This window comes from Lytechinus pictus, chromosome 8 (assembly GCF_037042905.1).
Source record: "Lytechinus pictus isolate F3 Inbred chromosome 8, Lp3.0, whole genome shotgun sequence".
NCBI classification, from domain to species: domain Eukaryota; kingdom Metazoa; phylum Echinodermata; class Echinoidea; order Temnopleuroida; family Toxopneustidae; genus Lytechinus; species Lytechinus pictus.
This window is the reverse complement of record NC_087252.1, coordinates 11713524-11738387: the sequence shown is the minus strand read 5'-3', so window position 1 is coordinate 11738387 and position 24864 is coordinate 11713524. Positions and strand designations below refer to the sequence as shown.

Sequence of the window (24864 nt, the reverse complement as noted above, 5' to 3'; positions counted from 1 at the left end):
TTAACATCAATGTAGAATGGGAAATTCTAAAACATTTTACTACAATTCTATAATATTCACAATTTCTCAGAGTAATTCCACAACTGTAGTTATCGTCAAAACGTTTCATTTAACATATTTAATTAGTTCAATCTGAAATTAGTGTTATCTCTGAGTAACCCCTTTTGGAAAAGTAAATATGAAACGATTTAACATTTATGGTTTGCCTGCAAGCAATGATGTACTATTCCTATCGACTTAATTTTTATGTTTATCTGGCAAGGCCTACCAGATGATATCATAATTGGGATTCAAGAGGATCCCCACGACAGTACAGAAACAAACGTAACTTGCAGGACTCTTAATGGATACCCTACTCCACTCATTCATTGGTACATCGAATCGAGAAACGTGACAGATGAATCATCTCTGCGTTCTTCGCTGAATTCTGCTTATCGCTATGATACTACAAGTACACTGTCACTTATACCATCGAGGTTTGATCATGGGAAACTTTTGATTTGCCAGGCAATTCAACCTAAAATATCCGGAAGGCGGTCAGTGAATGACAGCATGGTTCTAAACGTATTATGTGAGTATGCTATTATCAAACTGCCAAAAACTTGGGGAATACAGATCAGCGTGTGACGCAGGGTTATAAAATATTCGTAAAACTTCAAAGTGTACATGTCTAGTTTTGCATTCAGCGACTACATAGAAGTCTGCATAATATTCTTGATATTCTTTATTTTACGTCAAACTCTAGAACCGCTAGACCTGTTCTCAGTTTGTATCTAGTTTATAATCTTAAAGGCACTAAAGACGCCCTCAACCATTTGTCATAAATGTGTCAGCGGTTTTATTTGTTTCTGTATTACCTGAATCATGCATGCTTAAAATCCATGAGCGTCGAAATTTTTCCATGCTGGTAATGCCATAGATGGCATATACAAAGAACTTAAGTTAGATTCCTATGTTGCTTAAGTTTAATATACCACTAAGGACTACTTCAAACAGAGTTGCGCTAGAAGATTTACAATTTATGATTTGGTGACGAAGTACCAACCTCTGAAAACTGAATGCGTGGAGTTAAGTCCTTTAAAATATTTTTTTCAAGATGAATTACTAAAAGTAATAAACATAATTCTGCTTGTAAAATGTACCTTACCAACTCTCTACTTTAAACAATTTAGCTATTCCTGATCCAACTTCTCGGCTCATCGTCGACCAGAACAAGACGACATCTTAAACCATCTTTGTTGACAAAGAACAAGGACAAGTTAAAGCTCAACAAATAGTTGAATCGGTAATCTTTTGAACTTAAACACTGTCCATGTTTCAATGGATCATATGTTACTGTAAATTTCCTTCAATCGCTTTTTATGTGGCCATAATTCTGAAAAGGAAAATTTCTTTACTTTGCTTGTGTTTCATCTTTTGCAGTTGAAGTAATATATTTCATACTAATCTTTTTCCATTAAGTTTTCGTTTTCACTGGGAAAAATATCTATATTATCAAAGTATATTTATTTCAGTGTTATAAACGGTGCGTTTAAATTCTTTTCGAATACTTCTTATACCTTCTCATGATTACTTTTCTTATATTCTCTGCTTCCTTTTTTAGGGGGGGATCAGTGATCTGCTCCCTCGAGTGATTCATTATTTTACGAATCGCAAGTTGGGTCTTTACAGTTTGAATAGGAGAATAAGTTGGTGAAGGTGAATTCTAATCAAACGTGCTCCTTACTAATGATCTTTTGGCTTTCAAAAACACATCTCCCATTTCTTTATACATTCCGTGTTACTTTCTTGAAAAGAGTGTAATACGCAGCTGATCTACGGTAGATGTGAAATAAGCGAATTTGTGTTGTTTTTTAATTCTTCTATTTTTTATTTTCCTTTTGAAGAGTTCTTTTCTAACTTTAAAATTAAGGTGTGTAAAAATATCATGCACTGCACATCGATAACAATGCGCCTAAACGAGTACGTTGGTGGAAACGCAGTGCGCGCGAGGTTTATTGATATAAAGTGCCGCAATGTGCACGATTTTTTTTAACAGGCGAATGCGAAATATGCACAATCAAATTTGCCATGCTGGCTTTGTTTTCTTGTAAAAAAAATATTAGTTCCTTCATTGGTATTAGTACAATGCTTCGATTACCTCCAATGCCACTTTTTCTTTTACCAAAAGTAGTTTGCCATATTTACTGGAAGAGCGCCAGCTCTTGTTCAACTAATTTAGCATAGCACCTAGCTATGTTGTTGTTTTCATGGTTATGAAACCGATTCGGTACTAGATATCAAAGGGACCTACGATGTCATAAATCACTGTCCGATACTCCAAAGAATATATTTGTCATGTCTGTAGGTTTACATATTTTTCCCCGTTATCATTCTCTTTGCATTCTTAATCAGCCGTCGTATACTGGAAATACTTGCCATTGCTTGTGCCGATAACTGAACAATGCCAGTTATTCGTGGAGAATTTATTTCCGTGTTTCTTTGTATTTCTATTTCAACAATTGGTAAACTGTTCTTTAATTGTGAATCTTCTTTAATTGTGAAAATATAATTTAATTTTATCAAGATTCATTGTTTGGTTTGGAGGAAATTATATTTGAACTTGAAGTTAGTTTATCATTTAGGTCTAATAATATCAACATAAAAAGTGAGAAACTGTCTCAGCATGGAGAATATAAATGATCTTAGTATATGATCGCTTCAATTTTAGAAATCTAGACATTGTATTGATCAACATTAATGTGGATTGAATAGCATTTTTTTTCGAGGAAATACAGAATACCCGCCCATACAACCATTATTAAATGAGTCAGAACTTTGTGTCGATCTTTTATGATTTCAATGACATTTAAACATATCTTACCTTAAGAGTCTCACTAGTTTGTTCCCTAAAATTCATTTTTTTTCTTAAACTATGTAGGACACCATGCATTTGAGGTGTCTATCCAGACAGACTCTATTCCAGTCATCGGCGAAGATTTCACCCTGGTCTGTTTGTTCACACCTGAAACAAGATATAAGCAATTGGTCTGGAACAAGGGTGAAGACATCCAAGTGGCATCCCATTCTTGTTGGAGGTCCCTTTACTACTGTCCTGTGATTTCCATTTCATTTCCATTAAAATTCAGCCTTAAAACCGACAATTCCAGCGGAAATTTAACAATAAAAAATCTGAACGAGGACGATATTAGCGATTACCACTGTTCATTAAGCAGTGAGGAGATTTCAGGATCCGCTATCAAGCAAGTGAAGCCTCTCCCACCAGGTATGTATTTAATTGTCTGAAAGGCATTTACAAGTATATAGTACACTCTAAAAAACGAAGAGCTAATTTAGCTCTTAAAGAGCGTGTATAGTGACTGCGCTTCGGATTGCTGATTTTTCTCGTTCAAATCTGAACGAATCAGTGCTTTTCTTCTTTTTTTTTTTAGTGTATTAGATAATATGAATTAAATCTCTGTGTATTAATTTACGTATGCTACATATACATCACTGGAGTAATTCGTAAAAAAAATGTCACAATGTGCCTTATTACTAGAAGATTAACGACCTAGCAATAAAGGGTTGAATGGTTGAATATGTTGATTTGTATATGTCTTCGAACTCATCTAAATGTTTACAAGTCGGATCTTTGACAAAAACCCAAGTATCTACATGATCTTTGAAAAGTTTTAATATTAATGACTCAATATCGCAGATGAAGGCGACAGAAAGTTTCAAAAGAGAGTCAAATCAATGAAAACATTCCCCTTTTCTTCACCAGATCCACCGAATAGAATATTGATCACTGCTGGAAGAAAGACTCTTTACTGCTTCAACAACATTTCTATAACGGCCGGAAAACAACATGACATCACATGCGAATCAATGTGGGCTAGGCCTCCAGCAATACTAGAATGGCGTGTGCCACCTGATGTGGCCGTTGTCCATCAGGATCAGTCTGATGTCATTCAAGGCAACTTCTACACCTCCCGGAAAGTTCTGAGATTCACACCCTCCAGGAACAATCACGAACAGATTCTCAGCTGCATCGCATCACATCCAGAACTAGAAAAGGAGCTTAAGGACGTTCTACATTTATGTTTGTGCGCATTATGATCTGCGCATAGTTTACACTCTGCGCGCTGACGTCACAATGGATGAACAGGTGATTAATTAGCTGCGGGTATGAGCTGATTTTTCTCATCTTCTACACTTTAACTGCAGAGCCAATGCGTTATTTCATAAAGCTAAACAATGAAATTATTCAATGGACCATTCAAAAAAATATTCTCTACAATTTCAAAATACTTTACTCTGCAGTACTGCCAAGCATCACGAATATTACCCCGAGTTTGAATAAATGGTAGAGTGGTTTTGATTTTTTCTTCACATAGATACTAAGCATTCGGCGCATTTTTGGTGTTTTAAAAAGCACATTTGCTCTAATAAAAATGCTGATAGTTTAAAAACAAGCACATGAACCCCTATTTTTTAATGTTTGTACCTCTAAGGCATACCTTCCTCTACAACTCTGCAAGTTTTGGTGAAAATGACTTGGATTTTGAATAAAGTGCAGCATTTATTGTACGTTTGTAGTTTGTAACTAAAATTTTACATTTTTTAGATTGAGATTTTGTTATCTTTTACGCCATTTTTAAGAACTGACAGTGCTGTTAAACTTAAAATTGCAAACAAATAGCACTATAAATAGATTCTCAATTCTAACGATAAAATTATCAACTCTTTTGCAAAATTTGTTGACTTTTTTTGAAGTAATCTTGGGCGGTCTAAAAATGCCAAATTCTTTTGAATGCGCAATTCTTAAGAACATCAATTTGGGTGAACTTTGAAGCTCTATAGCAAAAAATCAAGCACATGGACCTATGTTAATTTTTGCAAATTTCGAATATTAAGGTTCTAAAGTATCTATGTGCAAAGTTTGGTGAAAATGACATGGATTTTACTTTAACTGTAGAACGTCCTTAATTGCTCAATGGTCCTAAATGTTCAAGGTAATACCTTCAATGTCATCACCCAAGTCAAGGTCTTCGGTTAGTTTTGGATAACGTGAACAAGGTTGATACTATTACTGTCTTCACATGAATTAACACCTTATAGGTATTGTTTCTGTTACCTTGGCTTTTGAGCCTCGTTGAAGTGATAGATCAGCTCTTCGACTCTTGACTTTGAGTTTTGGTACCATTATAATCATGTCTACTCGATATGTCTATGATATACTTTAGCACCCCCTGCCATTCCTCTTTCCCGCCACCCTTTCATTTATCTTTACGACTTTTTCTTTCCTTCGGTTTTGTAGTTTGGCCAATGAATGTGTTGCTCTTTACAACTGGAGGTAACCAGTCTCAGTTAACAGACATATACGTCCAAGAAGATTCACCGACATCAATCACGTGTAAAGCTTTCGGATCCTTCCCAGCAGTTGATCTATCAGTGTCTTTTCCTTATGGCTCTGACATTATCCCATTACGAATTCTTCAAAAACTTCCAGTCTTTTCGATGAGAAGTTGTTCGACACTGACACTACCATCAAAATATCCCCGAAGAAAACGGACCACGGAAAGTATATTCGATGTTATGCATTCATGGACAGTGAAGTTGTAGGCCTAGAATCTGTAGTTTTAGCTTTTCATTCTCAATAATGGTTGTTTTCAGGGTTTATTAGTTCTTATACATGCACTTGTACACATGTTTCATCTTGGTTTGAACATTTTTTTAATCGGCTGCTCACAAAGTTAAACAATACCTTTAACTCATTTTCTATACATCGTTCTTTCTCCAAAAGGGCATTTCCCCCAAATTTACTTGACGCTTCACCTTGTTTCGAAAAGGAATGAATTGAGGCGATTCCATAATAATTTTCGTCACAGCCGGGAGGGGGTGTGTGTAATTGGTTCTGTCTCGTATCGATTATTGCAATGGGCTCCTTTCTACAATTCCCTCTAATCAATTAATCCGTATTCAACGACTACAAAATTGGGCAGCACGATTAATTTTACAGGTTTCCCGAGATCATGCTCCATGTAGATTTCAGTCTTATACATTATTTATATTTTCGATTGTCACACAAAAATGTATTCATTTATGTCATTGTTATTGTATCAAGTTTTTTTTCATTTGTTATTGATTTATGAATAAAATGCAGAAACTCCTGCAAAAAAATTGTGCAGGACGCGCACTCTGAGTCATTTGTAAACGACCCCATAACAATTCAATCCACTTATGTCCTTAAGAGAAATCACAGACTTTCGTTTTCATTTCTTAGGTGAATGATAAATGGAGATTATGAGTATTGTTGTAATCTCTTATTTTACCATGATTGTAAACCGTCTACTTTATACTCTGTCACTCATTTTCTGTTTAGATTCCCTGGCGATTGGCATGATGACTACTGTTCTACTTCTCGGTTCACAGGACTGTGAGAAGGAATAACAGTATGGATTGCTGTCTTTGCATATTGCTGTTCTTTACTGTCTCTTTTCATAAGACATATGAAGTTAGTGTATCGACTCGTATTCAGAACTGGCAAGTCGATCCAGTCATTGGGGAGGATGTTACACTTGTCTGCACATACGAGCCTTCATACCAAACTCGAATACTGAATTGGAAAAACGGGAATGGAGATATTCTGGCTACTGATAGACAATGTCAGGGGTATGGATGCCACAAGACGCAAGAGGTTTTAGACAACAGCAAGTACAGTTTGATAGCGGATTCTTCCAGCGGGAATCTTACTATTACGACATTAACACCGAATGACAGCGGTGTATATCAGTGTTTTGTAATCACAGACTACCACACAGGGTTAAGTCGAATTCATTTGAATATACAACTACCAGGTAATAGCCATTAGTATTATTTCATTTTATTCCTTAACAATATTATTTGGCACTTTTGAGAACGGATGTTTATACAAATTAAATTCATACAAGTGATAAAATTGAAATGAGAGAGACTATACAAATGCATTTTATAGCATCAAAGGATCATATTGGTTGGCAGCCAGAAACGAGAAAGTTAATTTTATTCCTGGAACTATAATGGCCCACTTGCGCTACTAACGGTGCGCTGATAAAAAAAACAGCATATAAGGACAAATGGGAAATATAGATAGTAACGAATCAAATGACAACAAGAGATAGTGATAACGAAAAAATACAACAAAGAAATATAAAGCCATTGCACTTTGTATAAAAAAAAGATAAATGCGATATACATTTTCTACATTTAAGCCATAACCAGATCGCTATCAATAACCATTAATCGGTCCAGTCACGAATACAAGAATGGAGCATCAGCAGCCATCACCTACGGGAGGACCAACTACATGATATGCTCAATCCAAAGCGCTAGACGTCCTGCAGAACTCGAATGGCAAGTTCCTGAGGAAGTGCAAGCTCAACAGCAAGATCAGTACAACTTCTTTCACGGTGACGTCTACACATCTTATAAAGAGGTTGTGTTAAATCCAGCCAAAGACGATGACGGAAAGATATTACGTTGTGTGGCTTTGCATCAGGAGCTTGACCATGAACTACAATTGTCTATCATCCTAGAAGTTCAAGGCAAGTAGGCATACTGATATCGTAGATCTCCCTATATGTTGTGTACACCCTTTTGTCATATGTTGCATGATTTGGGCTATATATGTGTACTTTTAATAAAGATTCTGTAGATGTTTATTCAAATATGCAACATTTGCATTCACTTAGTAAATTTCAAATAAAATGGTAAATCACGTGTATCTGTACTTAGTTCATGAAATAAAAACACTTTTTCAAGAAATACCTTCCGTTTCTTCTCTTTTTTTCAGTCATGTTTAAGTCATAAATTTGTTTCTTTTATGTTATAGTATCGCCGACTGATTTAATTCTAACTGCAATTAATGGAATAACTACCAGCAAAGAAGGCTCAAGAAGTGCAGTTGTCTTTGAAGATTCGCCGACATCATTCACTTGTAAAAGTGTAGGATCACGCCCTCATGCTCTTATATACTGGTTCATTGGTTCAAACAATCACACTAGATATTCAACATCAAGGTTTAGCAAGAACGAGGTAGAACATGGACTGCATGACACTGAGTCTATTCTGGAGCTGATTCCGAAGAGGAGGCATCACATACAGGTTCTTCGATGCATGGCCATCGCTGGCATTAGCCAACGTCAAGTAGGAGTGAAGATTACGGTTTATGGTGAGCATATTTCCGTTTAGTGCATCAATACCAGATCGCTGCCCCATCCTGAATTTGATATCAGATCAGTGAAAATTATTAATCCTTGTAGTACATATAATAAATAAATCTCAAGGAATTCATTTGTAATGTTCATCTACATTAATTATTGTATCAGTAAGTCTTGTCCGATTTACATGTATAACACAGCATGACATAGGAAATTTCTCTGAACTTACGGCGACAGTCTTACTTTGGATAAATTTTTTGTACAGAGAGCGGGTCATCGAAATTATGATGAAAACTCACAGATACAAATCAATTGAGATAGTAGAATCGTTTCCTTGTCTAAAATCTACCCATGAGATTGAAAACAACATCATTTTCCATTTAGAAATGAGATAGCTGTAGATTGTGTCTTCCTTACGGGTAGATTGAATTGTCATTAGCTACCATGCTACAAATTAATATAGGCTTATGTGATAATTCTCAGGACCGCCTGATCCTCCCTACTTCAGTGGAACAGAAGAAATCCTAGATGGAATATCATCAAATATAACTTGCACATCAAACAATGGCTATCCTACACCAACGTTCCAGTGGTTTCTTGACACAAAGAACATCACTAAGGATTCAGACAGCATATCTTCTATGAACAGAAATCATCGGGTTGATGCAAGAAGTGTGCTAACAATAACACCAACGAGACACGAACACGGAACACGACTTGTCTGCGAAGTTCATCAAGGTGTTCACCGGGATAGACAATCGATAAAGGCTTGGAGTGTTATTAGTATTCTTCGTGTTCTTTGTAAGCCCTTTATATTTATTCATTTTTATCGAACTGTAAAAAAACATAAGAATTTCTTGATGTCTTCTAACTTAACGCATTGCAACATTAAGATCTCTAACTCGATTTCACGAGAACTTTCACAAGATATTCATCATGTCCTCAAAAATTGATGAATACTCTGAGCATGCTCCAAACGGACGAAGGGTAATAATATGTTTCTTGTAACGATCGAGAGTATTGACCATCTTTGATTTCGCAGCAATTAGCGCTTCAAGCGTATTACAAGCAGATCAGTTTTCCCCAAAACATTTCTTGGAATCCCTATTCTTTTATTATCTCTTTATATCATCTCTATAACCAGATGGCATTCATTACTCTTTCATTAACAACCATTATTTAAAAAGATACTGGTTCGTTTAGTCTGGCGCTTACTTGAAATAACATGTATTTTTAATGTCTCAATTATTCTTATGTAGATTTGTCCACTCTTATTATATTCATCTAGATTCCCCAGTCATTGTGGATCATTCTGTTCGCCGGGTACATGTTGATGGAGATAGCGTGGATGCCTTGCTCACGTGTACATCAGATAGTAGACCTGTGGCCTCGATAACCTGGTTCTGTAATGGAAAGCAACTCAACAATAGCACCCGTCGTCAGATTCATCAGGGTCTTACAGAAGAAGATACCTTGACTTTGAGTGTTCTGATCATTTCAAACATTTCTGCACAAGACGATGGCTACTATACATGTTTTGCTGAGACGATGCTTGAGGAAGATTCTGAAACTCTATTTTTTTTTCTCATATTCTAGTAAAATCTTTCATTTACATTATACTTTGATTGCCTGTCGTTGTCTATTAAATTAATTTCAATCTAAAAGCGTCATTTAAAGCTGATAATCATACTGTATATGTACCTATAGAACTCCATAGTTTGCCCCAACTATGCAGAATAAAGTCATGCCTTGTGAAAGTATGAATATCAAAGACGTCTCCCTTGAGACCTAAACATTGCATTAGTAGTACGAGAACGAGTTGCATTTTCGTAATTGCACCTTTCTGACCGCGGGAAACCATCACGTTATCTGTATTATAATTTTTCTTCTGTCGTTCCCGCTCCAAATATCGATATGAAAATGGCAAGATGAAATGGTTGACCGAATAAATGAATTAATTTGACAGTTCGCAAACTACTGGAAGCTATCTGAAATTAATTATGTTTAAAACACACTCTCAAAGAGGACCGACTCGTGAGCTACATGTTATTCATTTAAAAAGAAAGATCGTAAACAGATAATACTATTTTTATAGTATATATAGAAATGTTTTATCTTATTGAGCACAATTGGTAATTTCAGTATTCATGTTTCCGACTTTATTGCTCATTTGAAATGTAATTTAACCTTTATCATAGTGTATCATTTGCTTTGTTTTTAAATAATATCAATATTGTAATTACTTGAACATGTTGCAATGATATTCTGTTAAAGTTGCTAATGGTCCATAAATTCAAAAGCATTCCCAAGATCTGTATTAAAGACAACTCTTAAAATTCCATCCTTGTCACTTATCTTCAATGGCCATTGAATTATAAGTTCGGAAAGGAGACGTAAAAGAAATGGATAAGCATATTGGATGGATGGTGACAAGAGGGGGTGGGGGGGGGGCTTACCGGAAAGTTTGAGCACTTATATATTAGGGCTTATGCAAAGCAATTAATAAAATCTGAATTGCACGAATAAGTTTCAATATATGCCGGGGTAATGGGTTGACAAACTCAAAAATTTGTTTGTCATCCAGCGTATCAGATGGACCTAAGAACATCTCTGACTTCAGATTACGGCACGTTAAATTTCAGAGCAATGTATTAACCTCGTATGGAAGATGAATACCATCGACCAAATGGGATCATTGAAAGATAATTTAGAGCTTCCATCATCCTGCAAAATACAAATGTCCATTCACTCGTTATATTAAAGAAATGTGTAGTCTTGAAATTGTACTCTTATTTGGACACGTGCCGCCATATTCTAAACCCACACTAAGCACTTTCTATTAAACGCACATCGTTCTGTTGTCCCCGTACTTAAGATCTAAACCGCGCGTGTCCGTTTATAAACAACGCATCATAAGCAGGCCTGACAAGAGGTGTCAGTCTCACAATAGAGCAAGATGAAGTCTTGTTTAACATTGAATAAAGTGAAACCTATCTCTCTCTCCCTACTTTCGATTTTGGATTTTTTTTCTTCAATTTATTCCACTTTTAGAATCTCGTCATCTGCCATGCCCTTGATTGCTCTGTGAATTAATCGTTCATTCCTTCTTGAACTAAAATAAAAAGCACTCGATGCAAGATGATTGTAACCGTTTTCGTATAACATTTTTCTTCTACAAATGGCAGCTGTAATTTTGATATGGTTTGGTCTTCTGTTAAGGAAAGAAGGTAAGCTGAAAGTAAATGACTTTTGAATATTTTAAAGAGTTGAACTTTCATCCTGCTTATTCATCGGTTTGTGATGTCAGGCAGCTAGATTTTAACTGATACACATGAATGGGCATATTGTGTATAATGTTACCTTAAGGAATACATAAAAATATTTATGGCAGGCTTTGTCTTTTCTACAAAGATATTCATTATGTCTAGTTCAGTTAACTGGTTTGAATTTAGCACCAGCGCTCTGATTCTCCGTTGGCAATTGTAATTTTCCCTCTCAGTTGCGTAGCATTGTGTATTATATATTCGTAATGAAATTAAGGTATACTACTAGTAGAAAAACAGAATATCTTAATCATAACATGAACAAAATTATCCACTCCCAACGTACAGTGGTGGTCAAAAGTTAGTGAGCCCCACAGGAAAATAATAATATTTAAAGTGTTCTAAACTCCGTCATGTTTTAGATATTTACGTTTGAATTCAGGTGAAGAAATATTACAATTAATAAATTTTGTTTTTCTTGGTTCGCTGAACATTGTAGTGTTGTTGTCTACAGTCAACACTCAGAATGAAGGAGTGGGTTTTTTTGGTGGAATTCACTAACTATTGAGCCCAACTTTATCGATCAAAATATTCGGCACATTATTTCCTTGAACTTGTATCAACCTGTAAAGTATAAGCAGATATAATGCTTCGTTTTGCTTTTCGGTAACATTTTCGCAAGAAATATTGTAGAGATTACAATGTTACAAACCCATCTAATTTAGTCATAGTATCCTTTATGACTTGGATTGTTTAATATATTTAGTTCATGTAATATTTTTTTCAGTATGCTACGCAGTTACCAGTGTTAATATATTGACTGACATTTTAATTCCGAGTATTGGTGAAGACATTCATCTCCTCTGTAATTTTATGCCATCGAATCAGCATGCTGATGTATTGATCACAAAAGACAAAGTGACAAGATTAGCATCTAAAATATGCTTCAACGATGGAGATTGCAATAATTATAATTCAAATTCCGGAAAGATGACATGGCAGACGGACGCATCATCCGCTGAATTGACAATCAACAAATGGAGTATGAGTGACCGAGGAGACTATCAATGCGTTGTGGACAACACACGGTCAAATACCTTGAATTTGAGAGAAATAATGCCCGGTAAGTACTAGCCTGTAAAGGGACATCTCATACGGATGTTAAATATAAAATTTAGAAGACATCTTTCCAGAGGACGCCTTGGCCTCACAGGGGCTCTGGAACAATTTGTCATTTGCCGGATCTGGGTTTCATCACGGAGAGTTGTTCGGAAGTGGTTCCGCTGTCAGGTAATGCGAATGATATGCTTTGTGAATTCTGAAATGAGGGTGACCCCAAAAGTATGGTCATGGTGACAATTTAGTCTTAGTTGATTATAAAGGCATTGTTTCTATTGAAAGATTAATCAATACACGGTTCCCCAATTCTAAATAATTTATGTTTAAGCTTCCCCAATACTTTGGAAATGTATGATGGGTTTTTGTTGTTTTTGTACAAACGCATGAAGAACAACCCGACACTCCAGAAATTATGCTCAACAATCTGAGAGCTGGTGAAGAAACAAAAATAAACTGTACTTCAAACAATGGATACCCATCACCAGCCATCTATTGGTACGTGGAATCAACAAACCTCACGATGAATTCATCTATCCAGACGGAAATGGATGAGAACGGACGATGGAAGGCTACCAGTATTCTTACTTTTACACCATCAAGATATGATCACGGAAAAGGTCTTATCTGCCAGGTAGTCCAACCGACGGCGCGTCTTATGTCTTCGCAGAACGATACCATGGTCCTCGACATTCTCTGTAAGTTACACGCGAGAAATAGCCTGTTCACTATCCTGACAATTGATACTATTGTTTCTATTCCACAGCAAATAATAATCTACTGCAATATACGAGTATGTATTCGTTCAATTAGGCTTTAAAACCCCCAGAGTCATAGATTAAAAGACCTAAGTGCAACAGTTTGGCAATCAAAACTTAAAAATTGTCCATAAATTCGAAACACATCAATCTAGAAGTATCACACTCCTTCCTTCGCTAACCCGATTTGACTGACATACTTTGATGTTGAAAAACATCGTGATGTTTAGCTCATACGTTTTATATGCCATTAGTTTCTATCTCGCTCTTTTATGTATACAACACAGACCTACCCATCATTTCTCTTCGACTCCTTGATAACGAAGAGACGGTTTCCAGCTTGACTAGCCTGACTAGTGTCGAATTCGAATGTACATCAGATGCAAATCCAAAGGTCCTGAACTTATATTGGTACCACAACCAGCTGATCATAGTCAACAGCACAGGGCAGCTTGTTGTCCTTGACATTGTTCAGAGGAAAACAGTTTCAACTAGTCGCCTTATCATCAATGATGTGCAACGAATGCATTCTGGGAAATACGAATGTCACGTGATTACCGTTCTTGGTAATGCCACTGCGACTTTGAACTTTTCTTGTGAGTATCCACTCATTAGTGTATCACCTCTTTAATTTGTGTCGTTGCCTTGTCACCCACAATGTTCCCTCAGCAATTTTTTAAATATATATTTACTTAAAAAATAAAAGGCAATTGTGATATCTAATTACATAGTTATCAATTACCCCCCCCCCCCTTTGTACATTATAGATATCTCAGATCGACTTCCCCTGCTCTTTATCGTTCAAAACCAGACGACATCTTCAACTCTCTTCGTTTCCTGGCAACCAGGGTTCGATGGCGGGTTTCAACAGACGTTCAATCTGGAATACTGTCCAAACAATACACTAGTAAAGAAGGGAGAGTGTGGTGTTGTCACCAACTTTACAGAGACATCGTCTGAACTAGACGAATAAAAAGTTCCATGAAATTTGCTCTAGCGACAATTATTCTGCTGTTAATTCTACACACCTATTAAATGACCAACATCAAGCCTGGATTTTACAAATACCCTATCCTAAACCGAACCCTAAACCTAACAAGACAATTTGACAAGCTAAAAAAAAAGGTGTTTACCCAAATTTTAAATTCATTTCGTGCGCGAAACAATTTGACAGGCAAAGAAGGACCTCACTTTCAAAAGGGGGGGCACGGTAGCGTTAGTACGGCATATTTACATTAAAAATATATTGTGAGTCTAAAAGGGGCACGGACCGGTTGTGCACCACACCCCTCCCCTCCACCCCCCCCCCCCCCCATCCGCATGTGCCTACTAATAACTCAATATCTTAGAAGAAATAATACCCGGAGCACTTGCTGCCGGATCAAATATCGTTTTACAAAATTAAATACGACCACCAGGGACCGACTAACCATGAACAAAGTTGATTAGTGCAAGTTGCTTTCGCTTCATATGGGCATGGCTGATACATATAATTTTTTACAGATTAGTTACACGATGAATTTCGAAACACTTCTACCTGTTTATATTGGAGGAAAACTTACGTCGTGATTAGAATTGCCTACAATGATATCCAAATCCGTCGGCTCCTCTAGAGCTGACTAGCGTTACAATAATATTGTCATCGTCTTGTAATTGAATCATTTATTTCAACATTGGGAGTTACCATTAAATTGCAAAAATAACACTAATATTAACTTTCATGCAACTGGCCCCACAAGGACTGCACTTTCGACAATTTTAGTTTGGTTATTGAAAATTCGTCACGGTGCTGCTTCGTTTCCCGAGTGTAAACGACTTGTTCCTTGTTTTCAGATTCAAAGAATTCGTATATTGTCAACTGATCCCAATAGGAATACCACAATCATTCTATTACCCAAGCAGTCCTTTTCATTGTCAATTGGAAGCTTTTTTTAAATTTGTGGTTTGGCCAACTTGAACCAAAACAAATATTCCTTCGATATTATTAGTAAGAGCAATTAATTACAGTAACATTATTTCAAGGTATCATACCTTTTCAGGCTTCCTTTAAGATTAAGTGACCGATATTATTAAATTTTCGAGTACTTAATATCCACTAAATAATTATCCAACAGTCTAACACGTTTTAAAGATTTGAGTCCTTAGTGTTGTATGTTGGTAGACCTTTACCAGGACCCTGGGAATTATTTCTTTTTTACAGGGGGTCCTAATTTACCTTTGGCAAGCTCAAAACCTTACACTACAAAATGAAGGTCATTTTGTCGCGAGAAATTTGACAAGCAAGCAAAGTTATGGAGAATAGCACACGCAACACCCCCACGAAAAATATTAGGGGTGCTTCAGCAGCCCGACTACCCCGCTTCCCAGGGAAAATACTCTATTCATGTAAACACATATCGACTTTGATAACTGAGTTATATATTATTGATTCGAAAAGTATTTATTAATCAATGTTCTCCTCGTGTTAGACATTTTGGGACAATTATTGTTTGCCTTCACAAGCCTTCGCAATAAAACTAAGGACTACATGTAAATGTCCATGATAAAACTAAACACATGAATTATCAAACAGAACTTATGAAACCAGCTGTGCTTTTATTAAACAGCACACTCTGTCGTTGAGAAACAAACATTACATTTTACATGAATATGTGGCCTTTCAATTCTGAGGAATGATATATTTAAACGATCATTATTATTTGTATTGCATAGGCACATTCGTCGGAATCGGAATACGTCGGGTACCAATTTTGTTTATCCATTGTCTTTGGAATTCTAATTTTAGTAACGCCCATTTCGTCAAGTCGAAACTTTTTAACCGATAGTCACTTCAACTTCACATGTTACTCCCAGAAAATGGCCTCTCGTTATCTTTACTTGGTCTTATTGTTATTATTTGGCGAAGGTAAGTGCAAAAATTATTTCAAACGATTTTTTTTTCATTCACAGCTTCCATAATAATATTAAGGGCATATCTTATAGCTCCTCTATTTTTTTTTTCCGTACTTATGTTTTTACAATGTTATTATTTTATCGAGGAGTATATTTTTACCACAAACAAAAGATGGAGCCACAATCCGTTTTTCCAGGAAAGAACAAAAGAAATTACTAAAAAAATGTATAAAAGTAATCAAAGTGAAGCCAAAATCACAGAATTTCCAAAAAAAAAATTTAATTCAATTATCCCACTTTTGTGTAACCGCGATTATATTTTGTGTTCAATTTGCTACAGTGTCACAATGTGTTTTGTATAATAAATTGGCATGTTATCAGTATGGTGCGTCATAAATTACAATGCAATGGAGCAAAGTGTGCTATCAATACTATAAAAATCTATTTACAAAAAGCTCCAATGACGAACTTTCGTACCAAGGGCTCCAGAAGCACTCAATATATAGAGAGAGAAAAAAAATCATCGAATTCATTTTTGTCACAATTCTTTTTTTTTTTTACTAGTATATCATATTATCAGCGTTTTAAAAAGAGACTGCAGAAGAAGTAGTAGAATGGGCAGTAAAATACTTTTGTGATAAGTGGAGAAGTGATAGTAGAAATTTTTTACTTTCTGATATTTTCATTTCATTTTGATCTCTCTAGATTGCTTGGCGGAATTTACAGTGGCACTAGAACCACCGGTTAACTTACCCATCATGGGGGAGGATTTCACAATGACGTGCAGCTATTGGCCTCCATTACCAGGTAGCGTGGTAAAATTGTCGCGTGACCAAGGAAACGTCATTGCTACTTTTGATCAGGAAACCAAAACAATTCAATATTCAATTTTAAATCAACTAAGGTTCAAGTTGATAGGTGATAACAGCAACTCGTCTATCACAATAAACAATCTGAATACTGACGATAGTGGAAATTATACATGTATTGTACTGAATCAAAATGGACGCAAATCATCGACTTTGGCATTAGAAGTATTACATCCAGGTAAGATATATATTTTGTTATTTCAGACTTCCTGAACCTCATTATTGCCGTGAAATAAAGACTGTGTGTAACCTTTTCCTGGTAAAGAATGCCAATTCCATAAATCATTTATGTAATGCAAGGATGCCGAAAAACGTTCAGAGTCGAGAGGTTCCGATGCTGTCCGGGGATGCCGGGAAACGCATGAAAACAAATTTCGTAACATTTTTAGCCACTCTTTTGTGTCCAACTGGTCTATTGCAGATTATATTCAGTTCATCAATCGTCAAAAAACAATAGCAAATAACAATATTTGTTGCATGCGTTTTAATGCTTTTTTATTTATCACATTATTATCTTCGACCCGGTAAATAAGATTTCATGTTCGATCTAAAAATAAGTCGGGAAAAAGTAATGGAACAAGCAGGAGATGAAATATCGTCTACTGCATCCTGGGCAGCCACTCTTTATCATAATTCTTGTTCAAGATTTACAATCCAGGATAAACATAATGGCCCGTATTCTGAGGTCGGATTTAATTTGAACTCTGGTTTGAGTTGTGGTTTAACTATGGAAAGTAAGTTATTACATAAATCTATAACAGTAGAGGTTCAATGTATCAGCTCACTTGACTCCTTAAACATTATTAAATGCCTGGGAAGGATAAGTATGACAGTTTTCTTCGCCATTGAAAAAAAATCGTAAAGAGCACAGTAAACATGAAAAGCATCCACTGCAAACAAAATTTTGAAACCTTTGGCTTCCCATAATTTTAGCAAAGAGTTAGACCATGGTCTAAGTTAAACCTGACTTCAGAATACGGGTAAATGTGCTACAATCCCTCGAAAGAATTTCATTAAAGACCAAGAAGGAATTTGATCCGATATTTACCACAGTCAGACAACTACTACTTCGCCAATCATAGTTCAATTGATTTTTTTCTACTTTCAATTTATAATATTTACAATGAAGGTAAGTTGTCAGATTCTGATAACCTGTCCCAGGATATAAGTTGATACAACACTAACCGGGTGTACTTCTTTTCACTAATTCTAATTTTTAAAGCTCCACCTAGTGACGTAATCATCAGCGATATTCAGTCTCATGGAGGATACCATGAAAACTCTTACATTACCATGACAACGGGTGACCCACATGATGTAACATGCACTGTACAAGGGGCACGTCCACCGGCTCGTATTGAATGGAATACCGGTGTTGAACGTATCCAGGTCATGGATCAAATCAATGTTGTTGAAGGCCAAAGCTACGTATCTCACAGGGTAGCAACCATCACCCCTTTTCCATCGGGGACTGAAATTGTGCTCCAAGCAACATTATCCATCTGCATATTTATTTCGGAAAGGTAAAGGAGCAATATAGTTGTCTGTCTAGTCATGGATCTACTAGTAGGTCCATGGTCTAGTCAAAATAGAAACATCATAATAAATCGAACATGTGATGAAAAATATCCTCAATATCCGGATGAAAAGACAGCGAGATTTTGATATACATTTTTCTAAAGGATAGGCCTACTCAAAATAATTTAGAGCTAGGTGTCGTAGAAAATTGGACAATATTATATCAAATGGTAGAGCCGCCCCCTATCATCATGGCAGGTACTAAGACTAAATAGGGACGAAGTAACTGAAAGTGTGGACATAGTGATACGAAGTACATGTATATAGCATTCCTAGAATAATGGCATTTATGAAAACTGCTCCCAGTATATTTTTGCTTTCTTTCAGATGGCTATTATTTTAAACTACCCTACAATATGTAAATATAAATTGAGTATCAAATATATTTTATTCATCAGTTTTGTTTTTTTTACCTTGTTTCGTACGATTTTTATATTGACTAGAGCTTGAACTGCAGCTTTCGCGCAAAATGCAATCAATGAAGTCATCTTGTCGGGTAACCATTGATACGGTCTACACGAAATTAACGATCGCATGAGAAAAAAAAATCATCCGTTACCTTTATAGTTCTTGTTTGAAAATACTCTAAAACATTAGGGTTTTAAGTCATTGTAAACAGCATTTGGTTTGAAAGCATAGTGGCGCCCTATATTGTCATGGCACGAATCGCATCCCTCTTTTGAAGTGACAAGTATCAAGATATTGTTTTAGTTTCATGCCTCGATGCTTTCCGGTTAAACAAGGGGATCGCGATGTTATTTTGTCATGGTATTCAGAAGTCATTGTGTATCTGTTTCGATTTCTAGTGAGCTAGGATCATACATTTTCTTCAAGCACTGTCAAGTAAAGAGGTCACAATCATTTCCAATAATGATATTCGGTACTTTGAAAGGATTCCTCTTCTCAATTTTGGTGTATTGTAATGGTAGGTAGATTGATTATTTACTTTCAATCTAGTATTACCTTGTAGGTCTGTACGTAGAGGCATCGGTGCGTGAAGATATGTGTGCTAGTATGTAGTATGTCTTTGGTGAGTGGCTTAAGGCGCCTCATTCGACGCGCGAAAGTCGGTTTCTCCCCGGCCATTGTCAAATGCCCGTGAACAAGGCGTCAGCTCTCTTTAATACTGCATTCATTTAACCGGAAATGTTATATGCATTTTAGGTAACTATGTGTGCACTTGTTTGACAGATAAATACATATGAAGGCCTATATCAATAGATTCGAAATGACAAAATAAATCAATCGTCAAATAGTTTAAAAAGTAAGCCGTAACTATTTCCAAGTATGAATAAAAAGTGAGTCACACTCAAAACTGGGTCCAAATGACACATTTTGAGCCAGAGTGTTTAAACGGAGAAAATGTGACTCACCATTAAATTTACGTGTAGGCATCTGAGGTATCAATTTTTCTAATAATCGTGTGAATTGTTGAAAACCAGTATTATCCTTTGGCAGGTAGCTTCGGGGAATTCAACGCCTCGATCGCCAACGATGACATCCCTACCATCGGAGATAATATTCAACTTTCTTGTGTCTACTCGTACCAGCTCAGCCGCTTCCGAATCGCATGGAGGAGAGAAGATATAGGAACACTGGTTTCTGTCGAATGCTCTAGCAGTGTGCCGGATTGTGAACGAAGGAATTCTAATCCCTCAAAGTTCATATTTACGATAGAACGTCAACATTTTAACTTGACAATCAGGAATTTGGCAGTGGATGATACTGACACATACCAGTGCCAGTTCACCGGTTTAGGTTACTTTGAAAGAGCAGCAGTTCAACTTGAAGTGTTTGCAAAAAGTAAGCACTTTTCAAAAATATTGTTTTTAAAAGAAGAATATCACATCACAAGAATTTAACTTTCAAATTACCACCTGGGCTATACAGTAAAAAATAAAAATATCAAGTCATACACTTTTAATTCATAAATTATCCAACAGCCAGGTTTATGTTATTTTGATTTCACTTTGCTTTATTGGTAATTACTACCCATAAAAAACAAATATACCACACCCTTTCAAAATATGATAAAAACATGCAGCAGTTACCAACGAACTTGATTCTCGTCTTAATTTCGGGTTCACACGATATCGAGCAACGCTGTCACTCAGTTTATCTTATTTTTCTTCTTTAATTGGACAATCATTTAGAATTATGCTGTTACAAGTTTATGCTTAACAAGGATTTTGTTTATATCAAGTTCACTTTAAAAACATAAAGACGATATCGAGACAAGGAAATTGATGCAAGATCATTTTCATATATAATATCCTTTGAAAATATACATAATTACTTTTTTAAGACTGGATAAGAACTAGGCTGGAAGGGTTTTCGAGTTTACATACTATTTTTTTTTAAAGCAGCATTTAGTAAATGGTCTTAGAATATTTCCTGGCTGCATGAAAGCCTATGTATAATAAACTGCACTGTGTATGTTTCCTCATTTAGCCCCACCACGTAGCATAATCATTCATGATGATCGGTCTCTGGAGGGATATCAAAACAACTCCTATGTGACCATGACGACAGGTCAACCACGTGACTTAACATGCACAGTACGAGGAGCACGTCCACCGGCTCTCATTGAATGGCGCGCCGATGCTGGATGTATCAAGATCATCGCGATCAGATCAATGTTATCGAAGGTGCAATATACTTATCTACCAGGATAGCAACCATTACCTCTTCTAAAGAAGACCACAACGGAATCAGATTAATATGCATAGGCCTACCCTGGCTGCTAGGAAACAATCTAAATCTTTATTCCAAGTAAAAGAGGACTTTAACTCTTGCAGGCTTATGCTACTATTTCATTTGCACGATTTGGGGGCCCGAATAGTTAACGACTAGTTCACGCATCGAGTCGTGCCACGCCGTCCCATGTCATGAAGTGGGAGGGGAAATGGAGAACAATGCTTGAAGTGTCGTGCCAAAATTTTCTAATTTTTCAAATCTTGGCACTAACGAATTTCGGGGATTATGGCGTGAACTATTCGTAAACTGTGCGCTACCTCGTCGGGCCAAGTCGCTCCATTGCATGAGTGGCAAGCATTTCACGACTAGTTCTAGCCTTTTGACAAGGCCCTCGCGACTTTGCTCTATTCCTCGTCAGGAAGTGGCTGAAATGAGACTAGCGGCCTACCGAGAGAACTGGCGATACCCGAGTGAACGCGCGAGCCGAACGACGTTTTGTGAGCGCCGAATCCTCGCACTCACTCGGCTTCTTGCGAATAGTCTTTTGTCTTTTCTCCAGTCGTATAGGTATGTAATGTAAATATCACAACAGACACAGGGCCTTGTATAAAGGCTAGACTAGTTCACGAATAGTTCGTGACTAGTTCACGACTAATTTATAAGTAGTTTGAGACAAGTTAAACAATAGTTTACGAATAGATCACGCTCGCATAAGAATTGTTCGCCTAAAATGCTGCTATTACACTTCAAAAACAAAATTTTCTGTGATTAATTACAAAACTTCTCAACCCCACACCCCCCCCCCCCCCGAAACCGATAATTTTTAATTTTTAATAACTTACTCCTAAATACAATAGGCAAATGACCTATCACTGAAAAACTAAAAGTGTCATATTTCAGCGTATGCGTATAGGTAGGGATAATTTGAAGAAAGGATACCGCAGAATCACTTGCAGGATGGTATCTGCAAAAGAAAATCACATATCTGAATAGTTCAATATCTGCTCTTTTATTCGATACCCCAATCAAAGAAATTGACCAACGAATACCAAAGCTCCGTCTCTTCAAGTTAATGCTTATTTTTCGATAATTTAAAAAATCAAAGGGTGCTTTTTCTGATTACTTACCGTAGCTATATCACATCGTTAATGAGAGATGTGGAGGTTTCGTATTAAAAGAGCAGATATTGAACTTTTGAGAAACGTGATTTTGTTTTGACGTTCAGACTTCGTCCGCCAAAAGACTTGTATTTTTTCCTCAGATTATCTTCACCTATATGTTAAATGAATAATAGTTACAGTATAAGTAACCATATAAAAGGGGAGATTGATAGTTCATAGTTAATAGTCTATCATATTTGTGATTTGGCTGACAAAGTATAATATTCCGCTTTCGTTTGGGACGCACTGCATAGTCGCAACCTCAACTATAAAAATATCTGCATGTATATTCATCCGGTATTTCTAGAATACAATTTATTTATGTACAATATAATGCAATCTACTGGAAAGTAACAAATCAGCCCTTTAATTATGCGTTAGTTAACATGGTTTACGATATGTGATAAATTACACGATATTCCGATTACACAAAATATACAGTCCTAATGGAAAATAACATTACCATCTCTCCCCTACCTCAGGGGCTTCACACAAGCCTAAAATCGGAGTTCATAAGCGGTCTACGAAAGGTCCACTCTGCGAGTAGCCCCTTCCGTATCAATCCGCCCGCAATAAGACTCTATTCATATCAAGCTTAGATCGTACAGTGCGTTTATTATTTTCAGAGCAAACTTACCCTTTGGAGTTATAGCCGGTTCTCGCCCATTTTAGCAACATCGGCGAGGAACAAGCAGGCGCTCATAATGTGCCATGTGGTATATTTGATGGGATTTCATGACACTGTATAAAACACTTGATAATAATTATTCGGAAACACGGAATGGGTATGAAAAAGAAGAATATTTTTCTTACTAATTTTATATCAGCAGCTGTACAGCAGTGACGGTGGAAGGAAATGTAGATCTGTGATGGTGGTCCTGCTGTTCAAGGATGTGTAATGGAAGCACACTGACAGTACAAAGCTGAAGAGTCATTTTCCAACGTGACGTCTGGTAGTAGATCTAAGGCTCCAGAGGAGAAGAGACGTAAAATACAATGTAATATCAGAGGATAGAATCCGTTATGGTTGTAGTGATGGGATTATCTTATAGGCTGGTTGAAAGAAACAGTTGCAGTTTGTGTCATCATTAATAGCCACCTAGAAGAAGCAGGTTCTAGGTCAGCCGTCTGCTTTGTAATGATTGCTTACGATTGGACAGGGCTTTGATTTTCAAGTACTGTTCTAATGTGCTTTACATTAACATTCACGAGTCTAGTTTTCTGTAGAATGCATCCTTCACCCTACCATAGTATATCCATACATTTGTGTATATTAACTTTCCAGTTTTATTGCGTCAGAAAATGATGCTTAAGTCCGAAGAGGACCCACTCGAAAAACAAAACAGCTTCAATAAATGAAAAAGAAAACTTCTACACGTGCGATGAAGAGTACGATCAATAGGTGTATCAGATGAACCTTGAATGAAGCTCAAGACGAAAATGGAAGACTTAAACTGGAAACCATATAGGAATACCAGTCTTATCACAAAAAGGTTACTCGACATTGATTATTATCAAAGCGACCCAGAACCTTAATGCCCGTTTTCCTTACCGTGTAATTTACTTTTGAATGACGTTGAAGTTTTGAAGTCTCAATGGGAAACTTTGTTCAGTTTCACTATTTTTATCTTAATTTGCTTTCGAGACCGCTCAATATGTAATAAGATTTGATGGTCATTACAAAACTTTCTGACACTAATGCCATCAATTACCAATATCCATCAGCTATTATTTTTAATAGATTCTAGCCATTCATTTCTCTGCATAGTTTTGGCAATACCTGTCGGGCGAAACACTTTCCGTCAAACAATCATAATCGCCAAGCCTATACTATACCTCTTACACAAATACTCCTTATACGAGTCATATCCATGATTGATTGTGAAAGGTGCAGGTCTCTTTATCATGGATAAAAAGATACACAGAGCATAAAAATATAGAAATATTCATCATAAGTTATTTCCCCCAAACTGATTCATGAGACTACAGTTATTATACAGTGTGTCTCAAGATAACGGAACCGAGAATTATTGATGAATTACCATAACCTATTCACAAATATGATAGACAAATGACCCATTATCCGGCCATTATCTTAAAGCTTAGAATTTTTTTCATACGATGTAACCTACATGTATATGATTTTTCATTCACGCATGATTGAGCAAAATCATTTCAAGGATACCAAAACTTGGCAGCAGAATCTGAATTTGAAAAGAAAATTCATTGTGGAAGTAAGTCAATATCTGCTCTTTCATGGTATATATGGTTTGCCTACAGTCACTGGCGCCCCCCCCCCCACCTTTGTAATATAAATATGCCTTTCCAACACTAGTGTGCCCCCCCCCCCC

The 24864-nt window shown here is 36.4% G+C and overlaps 3 protein-coding genes and 1 long non-coding RNA gene across 4 annotated transcripts; all 4 read left to right on the top strand.

The window, feature by feature from the left end:
• Positions 1-324: 324 nt before the first annotated feature.
• Positions 325-4147, top strand: LOC135154864 (uncharacterized). Its single transcript, XR_010294281.1, has 4 exons — positions 325-571; positions 1173-1285; positions 2921-3265; positions 3764-4147. It is a non-coding gene; the product is annotated as an uncharacterized LOC135154864 (long non-coding RNA).
• Positions 4148-6428: 2281 nt separating this feature from the next.
• On the top strand, positions 6429-9776 carry LOC129266804 (titin homolog). Its single transcript, XM_064103273.1, has 5 exons — positions 6429-6839; positions 7233-7565; positions 7853-8191; positions 8664-8981; positions 9469-9776. The coding sequence occupies exons 1-5, from the start codon at positions 6437-6439 to the stop codon at positions 9774-9776; spliced, it is 1701 nt and encodes a 566-aa protein (XP_063959343.1). The 5' UTR covers positions 6429-6436.
• A 1488-nt stretch (positions 9777-11264) lies between these two features.
• Positions 11265-16477, top strand: LOC129267206 (sialic acid-binding Ig-like lectin 12). The gene is made up of 5 exons (XM_064103086.1): positions 11265-11407; positions 12231-12566; positions 12952-13257; positions 13605-13913; positions 14085-16477. Exons 1-5 carry the CDS (start codon positions 11359-11361, stop codon positions 14288-14290), a joined length of 1206 nt encoding a protein of 401 aa, XP_063959156.1. The 5' UTR covers positions 11265-11358; the 3' UTR covers positions 14291-16477.
• Positions 16478-16921: 444 nt separating this feature from the next.
• On the top strand, positions 16922-21390 carry LOC129267208 (uncharacterized). The gene is made up of 5 exons (XM_064103085.1): positions 16922-17256; positions 18301-18601; positions 19463-19585; positions 20119-20459; positions 21108-21390. The coding sequence occupies exons 1-5, from the start codon at positions 16968-16970 to the stop codon at positions 21329-21331; spliced, it is 1278 nt and encodes a 425-aa protein (XP_063959155.1). The 5' UTR covers positions 16922-16967; the 3' UTR covers positions 21332-21390.
• The last annotated feature ends 3474 nt before the right edge of the window (positions 21391-24864 follow it).

Excerpts from the sequence above, each read along its gene's own strand:
- LOC129267206 (XM_064103086.1), top strand. The coding sequence starts at position 11,359 with ATGGCAGCTGTAATTTTGATATGGTTTGGTCTTCTGTTAAGGAAAGAA. Across the intron at positions 12,567-12,951 it reads TTTGAGAGAAATAATGCCCG|AACAACCCGACACTCCAGAA; the intron begins GTAAGTACTAGC and ends AAACGCATGAAG. Across the intron at positions 13,914-14,084 it reads TGCGACTTTGAACTTTTCTT|ATATCTCAGATCGACTTCCC; the intron begins GTGAGTATCCAC and ends TGTACATTATAG.
- LOC129266804 (XM_064103273.1), top strand. The coding sequence starts at position 6,437 with ATGGATTGCTGTCTTTGCATATTGCTGTTCTTTACTGTCTCTTTTCAT. Across the intron at positions 6,840-7,232 it reads TTTGAATATACAACTACCAG|CCATAACCAGATCGCTATCA; the intron begins GTAATAGCCATT and ends TCTACATTTAAG. Across the intron at positions 8,192-8,663 it reads AGTGAAGATTACGGTTTATG|GACCGCCTGATCCTCCCTAC; the intron begins GTGAGCATATTT and ends GATAATTCTCAG.
- LOC129267208 (XM_064103085.1), top strand. The coding sequence starts at position 16,968 with ATGGGGGAGGATTTCACAATGACGTGCAGCTATTGGCCTCCATTACCA. Across the intron at positions 19,586-20,118 it reads TTGGTGTATTGTAATGGTAG|CTTCGGGGAATTCAACGCCT; the intron begins GTAGATTGATTA and ends TTTGGCAGGTAG. Across the intron at positions 20,460-21,107 it reads ACTTGAAGTGTTTGCAAAAA|CCCCACCACGTAGCATAATC; the intron begins GTAAGCACTTTT and ends TTCCTCATTTAG.